Below are 16,160 nucleotides of genomic sequence, written 5' to 3'. Positions count from 1 at the left end.
CTACATACAGTTTTGCTTCATCTTGCAGTTTTGTTCACGATGGCGACGACTACTCAGATTAAGATTGATCATTTTAATTCTTCTCAGATAACCCTGGATCTTTGGCTTAGTTTATTAGAAGCTAATTTTAGTAATCTTGGAATTGAGGAAGATATGAAAAAGAAAAATGTTTTGCTAGTGTTAATTGGAACTGATGTTTTTAGTGCACTGGGTAGTTTGTGTGCTCCTGATTTACCCCATACAAAGACTTATGATGACCTTGTAGCTGTATTGAAATCACATTACATTGTGAAACCTTATTATCATCGTAGCCTAATAGCTTTTCAACAAAGAAAAAAAAGGAGGGATGAGACAGTGAATAGTTTGTATGCTGACCTTAAGGCTTTAGCAAAAGATTGCAATTTTGGTAATCATTTCGATTCAAGAGACAGAGATCAGTTGTTTATGGCAGTGGACAATGAAGTATATTTCCCCAATTTAGTTGCTTTGTATATTGATCTCCAAGCTATGACCTCTAGTGCAGTTTTAGAAAGAATTTTGAACATGGAAAAAGTTTTTGTGTTTAAGAGGAACGAATCACAGCCACAGGTTAGTTCACTGAGAAAAGAAAAGTAATCTTGTAAGCATTGTGGTTTTCCTCATGAGAATATAGACTGTTGGTTTAAAGATCTGACTTGTAACATTTGTAAAAGGAAAGGTCATCTAAAAAGGGTGTGTCGAGAGGCAAACAAAGATTTGTCTTTTCATAGGCCTATTAGTGTTAAACCTAGGTAAAGGCTTCCAATAGTAGGGCTGAAGGTAAGAAGGCTGTAGAAACTATTGGTGATTATGAGGACAACATTGATGATAGATTGTTAATGGTTAAAGGAAAGGTTTTTGCTCTTAATTCTGATGAATTTTATTTTAGTATTAATCATAATTTAGTTCCATTTGAGATTGACAGTGGCGCTGCTGTGTCCACTATAACCAAAGAGTGGGTACATAGGTTAAAAAAGCGCCTCAGTAGCGTGATCAGTATGGTCTTGACCTGCCACCTTGGTGGCCGCAAGTTCGATTCTCGGGCATTCCATTGAGGTATGAGAGATGTGTATTTCTGGTGATAGTAATTCACTCTCGACGTGGTTCGGAAGTCATGTAAAGCCGTTGGTCCCGTTGCTGAATAACCACTGGTTCCATGCAACGTAAAAACACCATGCAAACAAACATAGGTTAAAAGTAAATATAGAGCCATGCAATAAAAGCTAAGAGGTTATGATAATATGAAAATTGATGTCTTAAGCAAAGTGTTAGCTCCTGTACTTTATAATAGCACAAAGGTCTCTCAGGTATTTTATGTTGTTGATTCTTGTAATACAAATTTGTGTGGTAAAGATTCAATGCAGCAAGTAGGTATTTATCTGGCTGGAATAGATGAAGGTACTAGAGTAATAAAGGTTGCTAAAGTGAGTGCAGAAAAGCTGCTAGATAATGACTTGGTAGATTCAAGTAAACCTATTACTGGTATTTTGGCTAAGATTCATTTAAAAGGTAATGCTACCCCAAAGTTTATGAAAGCACGTACAGTTCCTTTTTATTACATGAGAATGATTGAAGTTGCCTTAGATAAGCTAGTAGCAGATGAAATGATGGAACCCATATCACATAGTGAATGGGTAGTTCCTGTTGTACCTGTATTGAAAGAAAATAAGGTTGAAATGAGGATTTGTGGAGATTTTAAAGTTTTGAATAAACAAATTCATTTTGACAGGTTGCCGTTACCAAAGATAGAGGAATTGTTATCTGTTGTTGGTTAGGGAAAGTTTTTTTTCCAAAACTGATTTAAAGAATGCATATCTTCAAATATCTGTTGACGAGAAAAGTCAAGAGTATTTAGTAATTAATACTCATAAAGGATTGTTTAAATATAAGCGTTTACCTTTTGGCTTGTCCTCATCTGGTATTTTCCAAAGGTTTATTTCTCAACTGTTGGTAAATGTGGAGGGTGTAGCTGCTTATTTAGAAGATATTATTGTAAGTGGTGCTACCAAAAAGGAGCATGATCACCGATTAAGAAAGGTTTTGGAACTTTTGCAAGCACATGATTTACAAATAAATAAGACTAAGACTGTTTTGGAGGCTGAATCTATTGAATATTTAGGATACCACATCTCGGGTGAAGGAGTCTAGCCATCTTCAAAGGGACTGAAAGCTATTTTAGATTGCCCATGTCCTACTTCTGTTGAAGAGGTTCAATCTTTTTTTAGGTATGATTACATACTATTGCAAGGTTGTAAAGAATTTTTCTTCTAAGCTAGCTCCCTTGTATGATTTGTTGAAGAAAAATGTAAAATTTAGATGGACTCTAGTACAACAGAAGGCGTTTGAAGGCATTAAAAGAGATTTTTCAGAGTCTAAAGTGCTGACTAGTTTTGATGGGGATAGTCCTTTGATCATTGAAGTGGATGCGTCTCCTGTAGGTGTGGGGTGTGTTTTGTTACAAAAGGTTGGTGACCAAGAAAAAACAATTTATTTTGCAAGTAAAAAAACTATCTAAAGCATAAAGGAACTACTCTCAGTTAGATAAAGTAGGATTAGCTCTTATGCTTGGCAGGAATTAATTTTGTTGCTAGAACTGATCATAACCATTACTGGGACTTTCTGGAAGAGGGAAACAGATTCCATGTAATGCTAATTCTAGAATACAAAGATGGGCTTTGTTGTTATCTCAGTATGATTATGAATTAGTTCACAAACCTGGGAAGGAAAATGTAATTGCTGATGCCTTAAACAGATTGCCATTTCATTCTGGTACACCAGCTAAGTATGTTAAATTGGTTGAATTACTTGATTTTGATGACATCTCTTTTCAGGCAGTTAAACATTTCACCAATAAGGATGCTGTATTGTCTCAGTTAAAAAATTGTTTGAAGCTGGGATGGTCAAAGGAACATAATATGTCACTTCTGGAATATGCCTCTGTAAAAGATGATTTATCTCTCCCTAATGATGTAATATTGTATAGAAATAGAGTTTTGATTCCTGTTGTGTTAAGATGTAAGGTTTTGAACCATTTGCATTGTGGGCATAATGGTATAAATGCTATGAAAGCTGAGGCAAGGAATTGGGTATGGTGGCCAAAGATAGACAGGACATAGAGAAGTCACAAAAAAGAATTGTAGCATTTGTTTTAAGAATTTTACAAATCCTCGAGCTCTTACATTGTCTTGGCGTATTGTTGGTAAACCATGGTCTCGACTGCACATAGATATGCAGGACCGATTGATAGTAAATATTTTTTGATAATTATAGATTCTCATAGTAAATTTTTGGATATTCAGTTTTCTAGTTCCACTACGTCAGCTGTTACCATTGATCATTTAAGGAAGACATTCTGTAATTTTGGTATACCTGATATCATTGTATCAGATAATGCTCCAAATTTTGTTTCTCAGAGATTTAGGAGTTCTTGTGTAAAAATAGTATGAAGCACGTAACACCAGCTCCTTACCATCCATCCTCCAATGGTGTGGCTGAAAGGGCTGTGAGAACATTCAAGGAGGGCCTGGGAAAATTTAAGAAGGGAGATATTCAGACCAGAATTTGTAGATTTTTGTATAATTATAGGAGGACTGTGAATTCATCCACGGGTAAGGCCCCAGCAGAAATAATGTTCGGTTGGAATTTCAAAGGTACTGTTGAATCAGTTAAACTGGAAGACATATCTTTAGGAAAATGAGGGATGAAATTTTCCAGGAGGAAGGTAAATTGTAGAAAGTCAATGATGCTGTGTTTGTTCGTCATTTTGGGAAAGGTTCACCATGGGTGAAATTGTGGGAGAAATTATAAGGTGGAAGTACAGAGTTTTGGTAATATTATTTGGACAAGACATGCAGATCAGATTATGCATAGATATATGGGTGACTTTAACCAATCCAATAAAGAAGTGTTATCCAATAATTCTAAGTCATCTGTAAATTTGCGTGATTCTAGTGCTTTCATTTCAGACACTAATGTACCATGTGATAATAGTGGGGGGCCGCAGACACCCATAGAGTACCTGTACCATGTAATAATAGTGGGGCTGAACATTCACAATGATAGTGAATGTTCAGTACAATTCACCAATGTTAAGGCGATCCAGTCGAATAAGTAACCTCCAGATCGACTTGATTTATAAGTATATACAAGTATGCTGTATTTATCATGTTTTGTTTTCATATTGGTTCCATATTTTGAAAGAAGTATTGCTTCATTTAATCGTCTTATGTTTTGAATTGGAAGATTATTGCTTTTCTAGGGATAAGGGATGTAGAGTTTTAGACAAAAAAAAAGTTAATCCTTTGTTAATTCTGATTCTATTCCCTGCTGTGAACGTCTTTTGTTTTCGAGTTCTCGGTTCCGTTGTTGTGTTGGGATGCGCCCGGTTTGCTTGGTGGTCCTTGGCGGCAAGTTGTTATGACGGGATTCACAATAAACCTTGTATCCGGCCCTGTATTTAATTATGCTCGTCCTAACACTAAGCGCCTCACCACGTTCAAGGGCAAAGAGGTGACGTAGCTTCTGCGATTAGTGGCTGTGAAAAGGAGGGAGTGGCGTTTGGAAGCATTGGCAAGCAATCTCTCTCTCTCTCTCTCTTGCCGAGAGCATTTAATTGTCTACGAACTCGAAGTTTGCCTTAAGTGTGTTCTTTGTATTTCACAGACACTATATTTAATGTATATTCATACATACATACATGCCTACATACATATATATATATATATATATATATATATATATATATATATATATATATATCGAACTACAAATGTCCTTTAATATCTAATTCACTCTACCTCGGAATTAATATATTTCATATATGCTTAACCGAGGGGAATTTATTAAGCGATAATAGAATTGGCGATCGACAGGCGCGAACCAGCGACCTCTCAATTCTAGGACTGGCAGTGAAGCCTTAAAGGACATCTGTAGTTCGATATATGTATATGAATCACGGTAATATGATAGACATTCTATATATATATAATATATATATATAGATATATATATATATAGATTATATATATAGATATAGATATAGTATAATAGATATATATATATATATATATATATATTATATCTATATATATAAGAATATATATACTATATATATATAGATATATATATATATATAAAGCCAATATAATATTATCATATATATATATATAGAATATATCTATATCTAATATATAGAAGATAATAAATATCAGATATATATATTAATCATATATATATATAGATATCTATATTATAGGATTATATTATTCTAATTATATATATTATATATATAGATTATAATATAGATATATATTATATCTATATATATATATATAATATATATATCAAAAAAATATATCTTAAGATATAGATATATTATATACTATATATATATATATATAGATATATATATATATAGAATATATATATATAGATATATATCTATAACTATATATATATATATATATATATTATATCTATATATATAGATATATATCTATATATCTATAAAGATATATATATATATGGTATATATATATATATATATAATGTAATATATATATGTGTGTGAGTATAATATATATATATATATATATTAATATAATATGTATATATAATATATTATTATATTATATATATATTGTATAGTCTCAGTAGGAACGGAAAAGGGCGCAGGTCAAGAACCACCACATTTTATTTGCGAAGAGTTTCGCTTTTTCTTCGCAACGAAATTTAAAAGCCTAAATGAGACATTACAGTGTTTTAATAGTTAAAAGTTCATGCAATCTTTATTGGCAGACAATGTTGAGTAAAGGTGACAACAATAGAGATATCTAATAAAATCTTTAAAAAAGACTTACAATAATATATAAACTACTTAGTGGGTAAAACAGAAATGGAACAGTTGACATTAAGCATGAATTATTGAATAATATATATTAAAAGCAAGAAATAAGATGAATCGTCAAGATTAAGATCTGTTTTCTGAAAAAATATTTCGATCGACTTAGATTCTCAATAATGATTCTTCATTAAAAGTACCAAGAACAAAGTCTACCTGTGATACATTCCTCTATATGCTGTAAAACCGGTGATGTGGTTGGCTTGGCTAGCAAGCAACCAGTTCGAGGAGAAATGCCATATGTTATCAAAAATCTTGGCCGGACCAGATCTTGATCCCGACTACCTTGACTTGGCAATATAGGTGGTCCCCACTTATGAATAAAGCTTTCCCCACATTAATGTTTATCAGCATCCATATTAAGCGCATCAGTGGCGTGGTTGGTATGGTGTTGGCGTTCCACCTCGGTGGTCGCAGGTTAGATTCTCGGCCACTCCATTGAGGAGCGAGAGGTGTATTTCTGGTGATAGAAGTTCACTCTCGACGTGGTTCGGAAGTCACGTAAAGTCGTTGGTCCCGTTGCTGAATAACCATTGGTTCCATGCAACGTAAAAACACCATACAAACAAACAACAACCGTATTATTTAAGCGTTGTTAAGCCATAAGGATTAAACAAGACACTACAGACCTTTGGCCTGACATAACTTTTTTTTTCTTGACTTTTTTTTCACCTGGATTCATTGTGCCTCTTGAATGAAAAAAGTCTTAAATGGAGATTATAGTTTCAATAAAGGAAACGTGTAATATATATATATATATATATATATATATATATATATATATATATATATATATATATATATATATATAAAGAATTCATAAATGGTCACCAAGTTAGCAGACATGTCTTATGTCCCTTGCCAGTACCTTATGCCGGGTCTGTTTCCACCCTCTCGCACAAGCCAAGTACACCTGATGTAGAAAGTTTCTCCCACAACATTCTACATCTGGTAAGCAATCGCCCAAGTAGTCCCTACACAGACAAGCGTATATGCAGGGGTGGGACGGTCTGTTGGGCCTGGGCGCCCATTTTTTACCGGATTGAGATTTTCGAAGTGCTGATTGGGGTCTGGAGTCGTAGCTTGCCCCTTGTAACTGCTCCTCATCGCTAGACTGACGTTTGGAGCGAGTTGTGAGGGCACCTCCTGCGGATAAAAGTGAAGAAGAATTTAGAATTCTTTTGTCAGAATTATGTAGTCTTCGTGACATGTTCGATGAGGATATTTCTGAGTCTGCTGTTGTTGAGAGAAGCCGAATACTGAATGTCAAAAGTAACCTTAAATTTCCAGTAACATTTTAAGCAATCATTTCTTTACTGTAGTTTACCATCATTCGTTCGTAAGATATCTCGTGCATGAAATAATGACTATACCCATAAAGAATGCCTAAGAAAGACTTTTTTTCATACCAGCAACTTCTTCTCCGAGCAGGACCAAAGACAGGAGAGCCACGAGGCTTACTTGAAGGAACCTCATTATGTTCGATGCCTCGGAAGGACCTGAGAGGGAGAAATGGGACGAAAAACTTGTTATAATCTTCTTCTTGTGATGTTTATCGTAATTTTAGATACAAGTTAGTTTAACTAGACCATGGATTCACATTTCTAGACCCATGCTTGTCCCGTCACAACTTAAGACCTAATGTATTGCACGTATCTTCCACATCTTCAAGAACCGTTCAGTCTAGGCCACCAGGAACTAGGAAAAAAAGTTCGCCTTGCCGGGGTGGCACAAATATGCAAGTTCCGAAGTTCGTCACAATTTTCCTAGATCATTAATCTTCTGATACACTTTATCACAACGCCATAAGCATTCAGGATTATCCCTACGTCATTCACTAAATCAATAACACTACTACACCACTTGATTTTGAGGATAACGATGTAAACCCTACATAAATGGAACATAACAATTTGGTTATAACCACTTCCACACGACATCTTAAAATTCTCGTGGTACTTACCTAATTACAAAGTAGGATTTTCCTGGATGCGTGGCTTCAGTAATATTAAAAAGTCCCTGTTGTCCTTACTTTAATGGAGAAGAAGAATAATGTCCAGACGCTTCTTCTCAACTGTAGGGATCCTCTGGTGTTCGTGATTACACGGGGGAAGACACCAGGCGAATGGAGTGGTCCCACTTCCTTAGTTCAAGTTGAAGTGCAAAAAGAGAAAGTAGCTGCAGCGATTGTACTGGTGGCCGTAAGAAGGAGGCGTGGCTTTTGGGGGCATTGGCTTAGAACACTGGCGGATTCAGGGGCTGGTCACCTGGGTACTTAACCCCCTTCCCTAGCCCCAATGAAAAACAACGAAATAATAATAATAGAGAAGATTTAGATAACCAAAATGAGAAATATAAAAATTGGGAAAAACATCTGCTGTAGAAATATTAAAATTTCTTGGAAAAAATAAGATATCAACGACTGAATTCTAAGTAAAATGCATCCATTATCCCTCTCTCATTCTCTCATGGTATTGTAAATCATTATAAAGATTTTATCAATTATCTCTGTTGTCACCTTTACTCAGCTTTGTCAGCCAATAATGATTGTATGATAATTTAACAATTAAAATATTGCAATGCCCCTTTTAGGCTTGAAAATGCTATTATGAAGAAACAACGAAACTCAAAGCAAATAAGGTGTGGTGGTTCTGGACCCGTTCTCTTCTTTTCCTAGTGTGAGAATGAGCTTTCCAAAAGCATCTTGCTGCTTTCACTATATATATATATATATATATATATATATATATATATATATATATATATATATATATATATATATATATATATTATATATATATATATATATATACTATATATATATATATATATATATATATATATATATATATATATATATATATATATATAATAGAGAGAGAGAGAGAGAGAGAGAGAGAGAGAGAGAGAGAGAGAGAGAGAGAGAGTAAATATGTATCGAAGTGTGTGTGTGTGCTTATAAAAAATAGATATGTATATATTAAGTGATAAATATATGAGAAACTGAAGGCCATCTTCATAAAAACTAATAAATGCTCAGTTGCTATACGAAATTTTCTTCATACACATTGAAAATGTGACTGTAAAAATGTGAAACTGTTATTATTATTATTATTATTATTATTATTATTATTATTATTATTATTATTATTATTATTATTATTATTACATACCGAATGATTGTACAATTGCTGCATTGCAGTTACCAAGGTCACTGACACGGATACCTATATGATACTCATATTCGTCCATGTTAAATAACTCTTGAATCAACAGCTATAGGTCTAAAGAGTGGCAGTGACTGAAGGCTCAGCATTCTCAAGGGCCACCCTCTCTAAAGGGGTTATGTTTTTTTCCCTTTCATTAAAAACAAGTTCTTTAATGTTAACATTCACAATGACGTTAACGAGTTCTGTTGTCTTGTTGTAATTAACAGTTTAGGGAAACAAATTCAGGCACATTTATTACATACGTAGCTGTTTTCATTATCGGCTTTTATTGAACGACTCTTGTGTTATTAATTAAGAACAAATTTTATAAATTTGTGAAATATGACACTCTTACAGAGCTTGTTAGCATATATCATATAAATTATATATGTTTTTCATTGAACATCTTACTCTGCGGAAGGTTTGAATGGCAAGTGGATGACGACCCCTGTTGTGTGGGCTCGTTCGATATGAATATGGTTCTTCCTGTGAATAATAATAATGGTAATGTGTGATGAAATGACATTAAATAATGGATTTTTTTTATTCATCGAGCAATGAAGAAGTAAAACATGCAGACCATATGGAGATTAACGAGATAGATATATGATTATCTCCACTTTTCCCTTCTTGGTTACAATGCAATCCTCCTGAAGAAGCGAAGAAACGGTTTCGGAGAGAGTCTTCTGCGTGACGTCATTGGTGACACTTCGCGTGATCACCTGTCGCGTCGCGTTGTTAGCACGTGCGTTCATTGCATTGCGTATGCGTGCGCGAGGAAATTGCGTATTTTATAACGAATTGCGTATTTTGTAACAAGTGCGTGAAACGGAGCTTGTATCTTTTGAAGGCTAGCTAAGTGTCATAGACCTATATAGATTCCATTTATGGCCTGATGACAACCTTTGCTACAAAGAGGTTAGTTAATAAAATTAGCCTATACCTATGTGTAGCATAGCTATACTATTATGCCTTGAAGTTTTGAACGCTTGAGCGTTAATTAATCATATCTGTAATCTGAGTTTAGTTAAGGTTGTTAGCTTAGAGTGGTCATATCCGTTTAAAAAAAATGGTAATGGTTGGGTAGGCCTAGAGTCGGCGACTAGGTAGTATAGTAATGAACAGCAGCTTCGTAGTCTGTGGGGATTAGGCCTAGGGTGAATTGAAATTACTACAATGAACCTACCTATCACCAAGTATTAATATCTGTCAGAATATGAAGTAATACTAGGTATTGCAGAATAGCTACTAGTTGCACTTTGCCACGTACGTCATTTCGTCTGCTATGCAGGATCGGGCGGCCGAGGCGTTGGGACGAGGGAGGTTCAGGGGTGTAAGTCATTTAGGTAGCCTGTAACAACCACTTACCTCCTGAACAAGTCAAGACATTGTTTTTGGCACTTACAGTCATTATTTTATGTTTTACGTACATCCCCTTGGAGCTGGTACTAAGCTAAACTGCATTTGCAGTCATTATTTTGTTTTACGTACATTCCTTAGGGCTATTACTAAACACGGTGCCCATAGGTAAACTGGAAGTTGCCGAACCTGGAAGGGTGCATGGGCTAAATGACTTATGGAAGAAACGACCCGAACGCGGTCAGGGCATGGGAGCCTAGGACAGGTTAGGTCAAGGGGAGGTTAGGTCAGGATGTCTGTTTCCACGGCAACTGAGACTGATTCTTTTTTTGCACTATACTGTATATGTTTTATATCAGAAGTTCATGTATAGGCCTAGCATAATAGCAGCATGGTAGGCTATTCTGTGGCTGCATTGAATGTAAACAGCAAAAGACCATTATGAAAAACACTATCCTTAATTTCAATGATTGAATTGCTATGGTAGCCTAGCTGATAGCTAACCCAACCTACTAGTATTTAGTTTTGTCTCTAAAGAATATCTTTCAGAGTGGGATTTTTTCTTTCAGGTTAGGCTTGTAGTGTAGTGTTATTTAACAAGGAAACTAAATTGAATTGTATTTATTATGCAGTAACAAGTGTCACTTGCATGAGGGGAAGGTATTCATTTCTAATTTATAATGTGCCGTATTGGCCATTTCTTTAGTAAGTAGGCCACTTTTGCAAATTTGTAAAGTTGCTTGATAAAACATTCAAATAAACTGCATAGTATTTTCATGTACTATATTAGACATCTCATAGTTTTTTGAAATTCAGTTTTTGCTAAGAATAAGTTAGGTATTGGATGGCATTGTCATATTTTATTTAATTTCATCTATATGATTTTTCTTTCTGTACAAGTAATTATTTCACTAATGTAATGTCATGGCCTATTTTGGTAGATAATTAAATTTTTTGAATAGTATGTATTGTATATATATATATATTATGATTTATATTGTTAAATTTATCATTTTATATATAATATATATATATATATATATATATATATATATAGATATATATATATGTATGTATATCTATATATATATATATATATATATATATATATATATATATATATATCTATATATATATATATATATATATATATATATATATATATATATATATATAGTATGATATATTATATAATATATATATATATATATACTATATTAATATGTATATATATATATATATGTATATATAGTATATAATAATTTATAATTATATATAATATATTATATATATATATATATTATAATATATATATATAATATATATGTGTGTGTGTGTGTGTGTGTGTGTGTGTGTCTGTGTGTGTGTGTGTGTGTAAGGGAATGTTTGTTGGTATATGTTTGTGTGCTGTAGAAATCTGACCTCTTGACTTGATAAAAGACAAAATGTGGCACCCTTCCCCCTGCCCCCTTCTCCTTGCCCCCTGCCCCCTGCCCTTTGTAGCTTTATGATTGACTGCTTGACTAATCTAGACAAAATTTGACATGTGGCCATCATTTGACCCATCATAGATAATAGTGTAAGTTTCAAACAAGTTTCCCCTTCACCTTCCGCATCCCCCATTCCCCTTCCCCTTCCCCATCCCCATTCCCCTTCCCCATCCCCAATTCCCTTCCCCGTACCCTTACTCCTTCTCTTTGTGACTTATGTTGTAATTAAACTATACAGTGTTATCATACCTCATTTAATGTAGTCAATACCATAGAAGTATATATTATTGAAAATGCCCTTCTTTCCTGAGGTTAATAATTCTGTATCAAGGTTTGTGTTTAGGTTATTGAGGGTGTGATTAGTTTTAGTGGGGATGTGTGTAGGTTTAGAATGGGGTGTTTTTAGTTTTTAGGGTAGGTGTGTGTCAGGGCTAAACCTAAGAATTTTTTAGTGGGTGGGCACTGGAAATTTTTTTTACCACATAAAATATCATACCTGTATATTGTATGCTTATTTCAGCTTTATTTATAATTTATCAATAATTGTTTATAGATAATGCAGATGTTATTTAATAAAGCACTTTTTATGTCATAAGTTTAGGTATAATATAATTTAGCTACAGCAACAAATAGTTTTACAAATTCTGTCTTTTTGAAAAAGTGTATTTTAGTTATATTTAAATCATCCACTGACCTTTTGGGCAAAATTGAATCAGTGGGTAGGAAATTTATTTTTGTAGGTTGGTAGTAGCCCACCCAGTTAACATGTGTTTAGACCTGGTGTGTGTAGATTATTGGGCTTGTTTGGGGGATGTGTTTAGGTTTAGATTTGTTGGTGGGGGTGGGGGTTAGTGGGACAGACACCACAGTCATATTTTGATGAAATGGACATTCACCACAGCAATACCTGGATAAATGGAATCGCCATCACAGTAATATCTTGATAAATGGGACAGTCACTACAGTAATACTTTGCATAAATGGGACTGTCACCACAATAATACTTTGGACAAGTGGGGCAGTCACCACAATAATATCTGGATGAATGGGACAGTCAGCAAAATAACATTTAGATAAAAGGGACTGTTAGTACAATAATTTCTGGGAAAAAGGGGAAGTCACCACAGTAATATCTTGATAAATGGGACAGTCAGCACAGTAGTATTTGGATAAAAAGAGACAGTCAGCACAGCAATACCTGTGATAAAAGGGACAGTCACTGCAGCAATATATGGATAAATGGGACAGTTAATAATGTAATATATTGGAATTAAAGGGACAGTCAGCACAGCAATTTCTGGATAAAAGGGACAGTCAACACAGGGAGGTGCAGGAAAATTTTGTCTGAGATAAGGTTGTGTTTTGGTCTCACGGCTGGACCGTAAATTACTGTTAAGCAAGATCAGTGTCGTGCATAGGCCTACATAGTTATGTCTTTAGTACCTTATGTAGACAATTCGATCACTATTTATAAGCCGCCTACTAGAATGAGTTACGGATAATGGTCTAGGCCTAATGTGACTGCTAAAATGAATTATATATTCATAGAAAAAGTGCTACATTTTATGGCTAGTGGATATAAGAATCAGTGGCGGTTCTAGAAATCTTTCATTTGTGAGGTGGTGGCACTTGGGATTATCATGAATATATATATATATATATATATATATATATATATATATATATATATATATATATATATATATATATATATTATATATATGTGTGTGTGTGTGTGTGTGTGTGTGTGTGTGTGTGTGTGTGTGTGTGAGTGTGTGTGTGTACACACTTATGGTACACACACACACACACACATATATATATATATATATATATATATATATATATATATATACATATATATATATATATATATATATATATATATATATATATATATATATATATATATATATGTGTGTGTGTGTGTGTGTGGTGTGTGTACACACTTATTGTACATATATATATATATATATATATATATATATATATATATATATATATATATATCAATATAGGATATATATATATATTATATATATATATTATGAATATATATATATATATATATATATATATATTATAATAATACATGTATGTATGTATGTATGTATGTATGCACGCATATACCCCATATGAACAACAGTTGTAGTTGTTGTTGTTTTTGTTGTACTACTACTGTTGTTGTTGAAGTAATCAATAATTTTTTTGCCACTAATAATGTTGAATGGAAAGAAACTGTCCTATTATTTATATCCATGGGGAGATGTGGCCAAGTTCAATCCCCCCACCCCACCCCCCGCTTAATCCGCCACCGAGTTTCTGTAAAAGGACATTGTTTATGCATTTTAAAGGAGTCTCCTATAATATTTGCTCCATTTTCTTTGCGGGTGAGCAACCGTTCTCTTTCGCTTGTTATCATGCAGGACTATGACAGGACAGATAACTGGTTTGTTTATTCTTGTATTATATTTATTCAATTATTATTTTATTATTGTTATTAACGAACTTTGAAAGGCAGAATAATTTGAGGAAAGCGCTAAGTAAAGTGTGTTTGTATATCCTATATATAAATATATATACATATGTATGTATATATTATACTATATATTGTTAATTATTTCTTAGATTACTTATTTATAGAATGACATAAGAAATAAAGCTACAGCAAGAAAAACTATACGGATTGACTAGATCTAGAAGTATTAAAACAGTTGTAATTGACAACATCTTAAAATACATAATATAAAGTAAAGAAAGAAGAGGTTACGTACTAAGCAGAATCGTCTAATAAAATCACAAGCAGATAAGTACTGAATATTAAAATGATAATAATGGTAATGTAGTTAAAGAAATTCCAGAGAACCTACTGTTCGTGTTTTAGTTAAATGACATCTTGGAGAGTTAGAAGTCTGCGAACGGAACAGGTGAAGAGGTGTGGGTAACATAAACACACAAACAAACAAATCCCTTTAGACCCTTTTACTGTATCTCATTTCCTAATCACTTTCTAACAATTGATTCATAGGGCAACAGTGAGGTTTTCCTCCTGTTACACCTTTCAACCCTTTTGCTGTCAGTTTCCGTTTCAACGCTGAATGGCCTCATAGGTCCTAGCGCTTGGCCTTTGGCGGAAATTCTAAATTCACTTAAAAATTACATTTACTGCAAATGATGGTTATATACTAAAAGTGAATATGAAATCCACACATGGATACAGATGGCTCAAGAGTGACAATAATTTACTTTCGATTAATACAGGATTACTGGTGAAGCTGAAAAGTATTGTCTAAAAATTATTTAATGATTTCATTGAACTAGTTCAAGGGATGACGGTAATTATTCTTCAAATACGTCTCTAAAAACCTAACTTCCAGGTGAAAGTGATTCCAGTCGGAGCAAAGGGACGAAAGGGTGTCAGAATGAGAGTCCTACGAGAGTTACCCTGGAAAACAAGGGGTCAATCAGTAGAGCTTTCTGACTCCTCTTTATTTTCATGTCATTCCATAGATAAGTGACCCTGATGATGATGATGGGAAGAGTCTTGCATTCCCCAAAACTTGGCTGTGCCTTTGTTATGATCTAAGAAATAATAATGTCTGCAATGTTACCACGTCTCTTGGCTATGCTGTACTGAGAGAGAGAGAGAGAGAGAGAGAGAGAGAGAGAGAGAGAGAGAGAGAGAGAGAGAGATCTTGGGTTAGCGTAGGTATTATTTTCCATTGAGACACTATCTTTTATCGTTAAAGTTCGTTGTATTGTATACTTCATAATACGAAGTGACAGATGTTACCCACTGTAATGTTGCATATTTACGTGCTGTTGACCTAATGTTAAAAGAAGAGAGAGAGAGAGGACTAGGACAGTATTAGGCGACAAGTGATATAACCTCGCAATAATGTTAATACAACTCAGAAGTATATCATTATTTTACATGATAACACCATCAGCTGTGCTCCCATACGTCATCATGACGTCACGACGGCGGGAACACATAAGCGAGACGCGTAAGTTTTAATTCAACTAAGTCACATTTGAGGTTTATTGCCGGCGTATATATTTGAAGTTTCGAAAATTGGCCGCAGTAAAAATGGACATCAAAAGCTTCAGATATGAAAGTATTTCTTTTATCTTTTTAGTTCTCCGATTCTGTCTCTATTCTTCTGTTGTCATTTCTGTTTATTT

General features: G+C 33.8%; 1 protein-coding gene and 1 long non-coding RNA gene across 2 annotated transcripts; one reads left to right on the top strand and one right to left on the bottom strand.

The window, feature by feature from the left end:
• The first annotated feature begins 39 nt into the window (after window positions 1-39).
• Window positions 40-1,793, top strand: LOC135203476 (uncharacterized). Its single transcript, XM_064233199.1, has 3 exons — window positions 40-588; window positions 771-973; window positions 1,310-1,793. The coding sequence occupies exons 1-3, from the start codon at window positions 40-42 to the stop codon at window positions 1,791-1,793; spliced, it is 1,236 nt and encodes a 411-aa protein (XP_064089269.1).
• A 4,954-nt stretch (window positions 1,794-6,747) lies between these two features.
• On the bottom strand, window positions 6,748-8,199 carry LOC135203359 (uncharacterized). Its single transcript, XR_010311934.1, has 3 exons — window positions 7,881-8,199; window positions 7,327-7,416; window positions 6,748-7,063 (listed from the first exon to the last, which is right to left on the bottom strand). It is a non-coding gene; the product is annotated as an uncharacterized LOC135203359 (long non-coding RNA).
• Window positions 8,200-16,160: the final 7,961 nt, after the last annotated feature.

This window comes from Macrobrachium nipponense, chromosome 36 (genome assembly GCF_015104395.2).
Source record: "Macrobrachium nipponense isolate FS-2020 chromosome 36, ASM1510439v2, whole genome shotgun sequence".
NCBI lineage: Eukaryota > Metazoa > Arthropoda > Malacostraca > Decapoda > Palaemonidae > Macrobrachium > Macrobrachium nipponense.
Note: the sequence above shows the minus strand (reverse complement) of the source record. Positions and strands in the feature narration are given on the sequence as shown.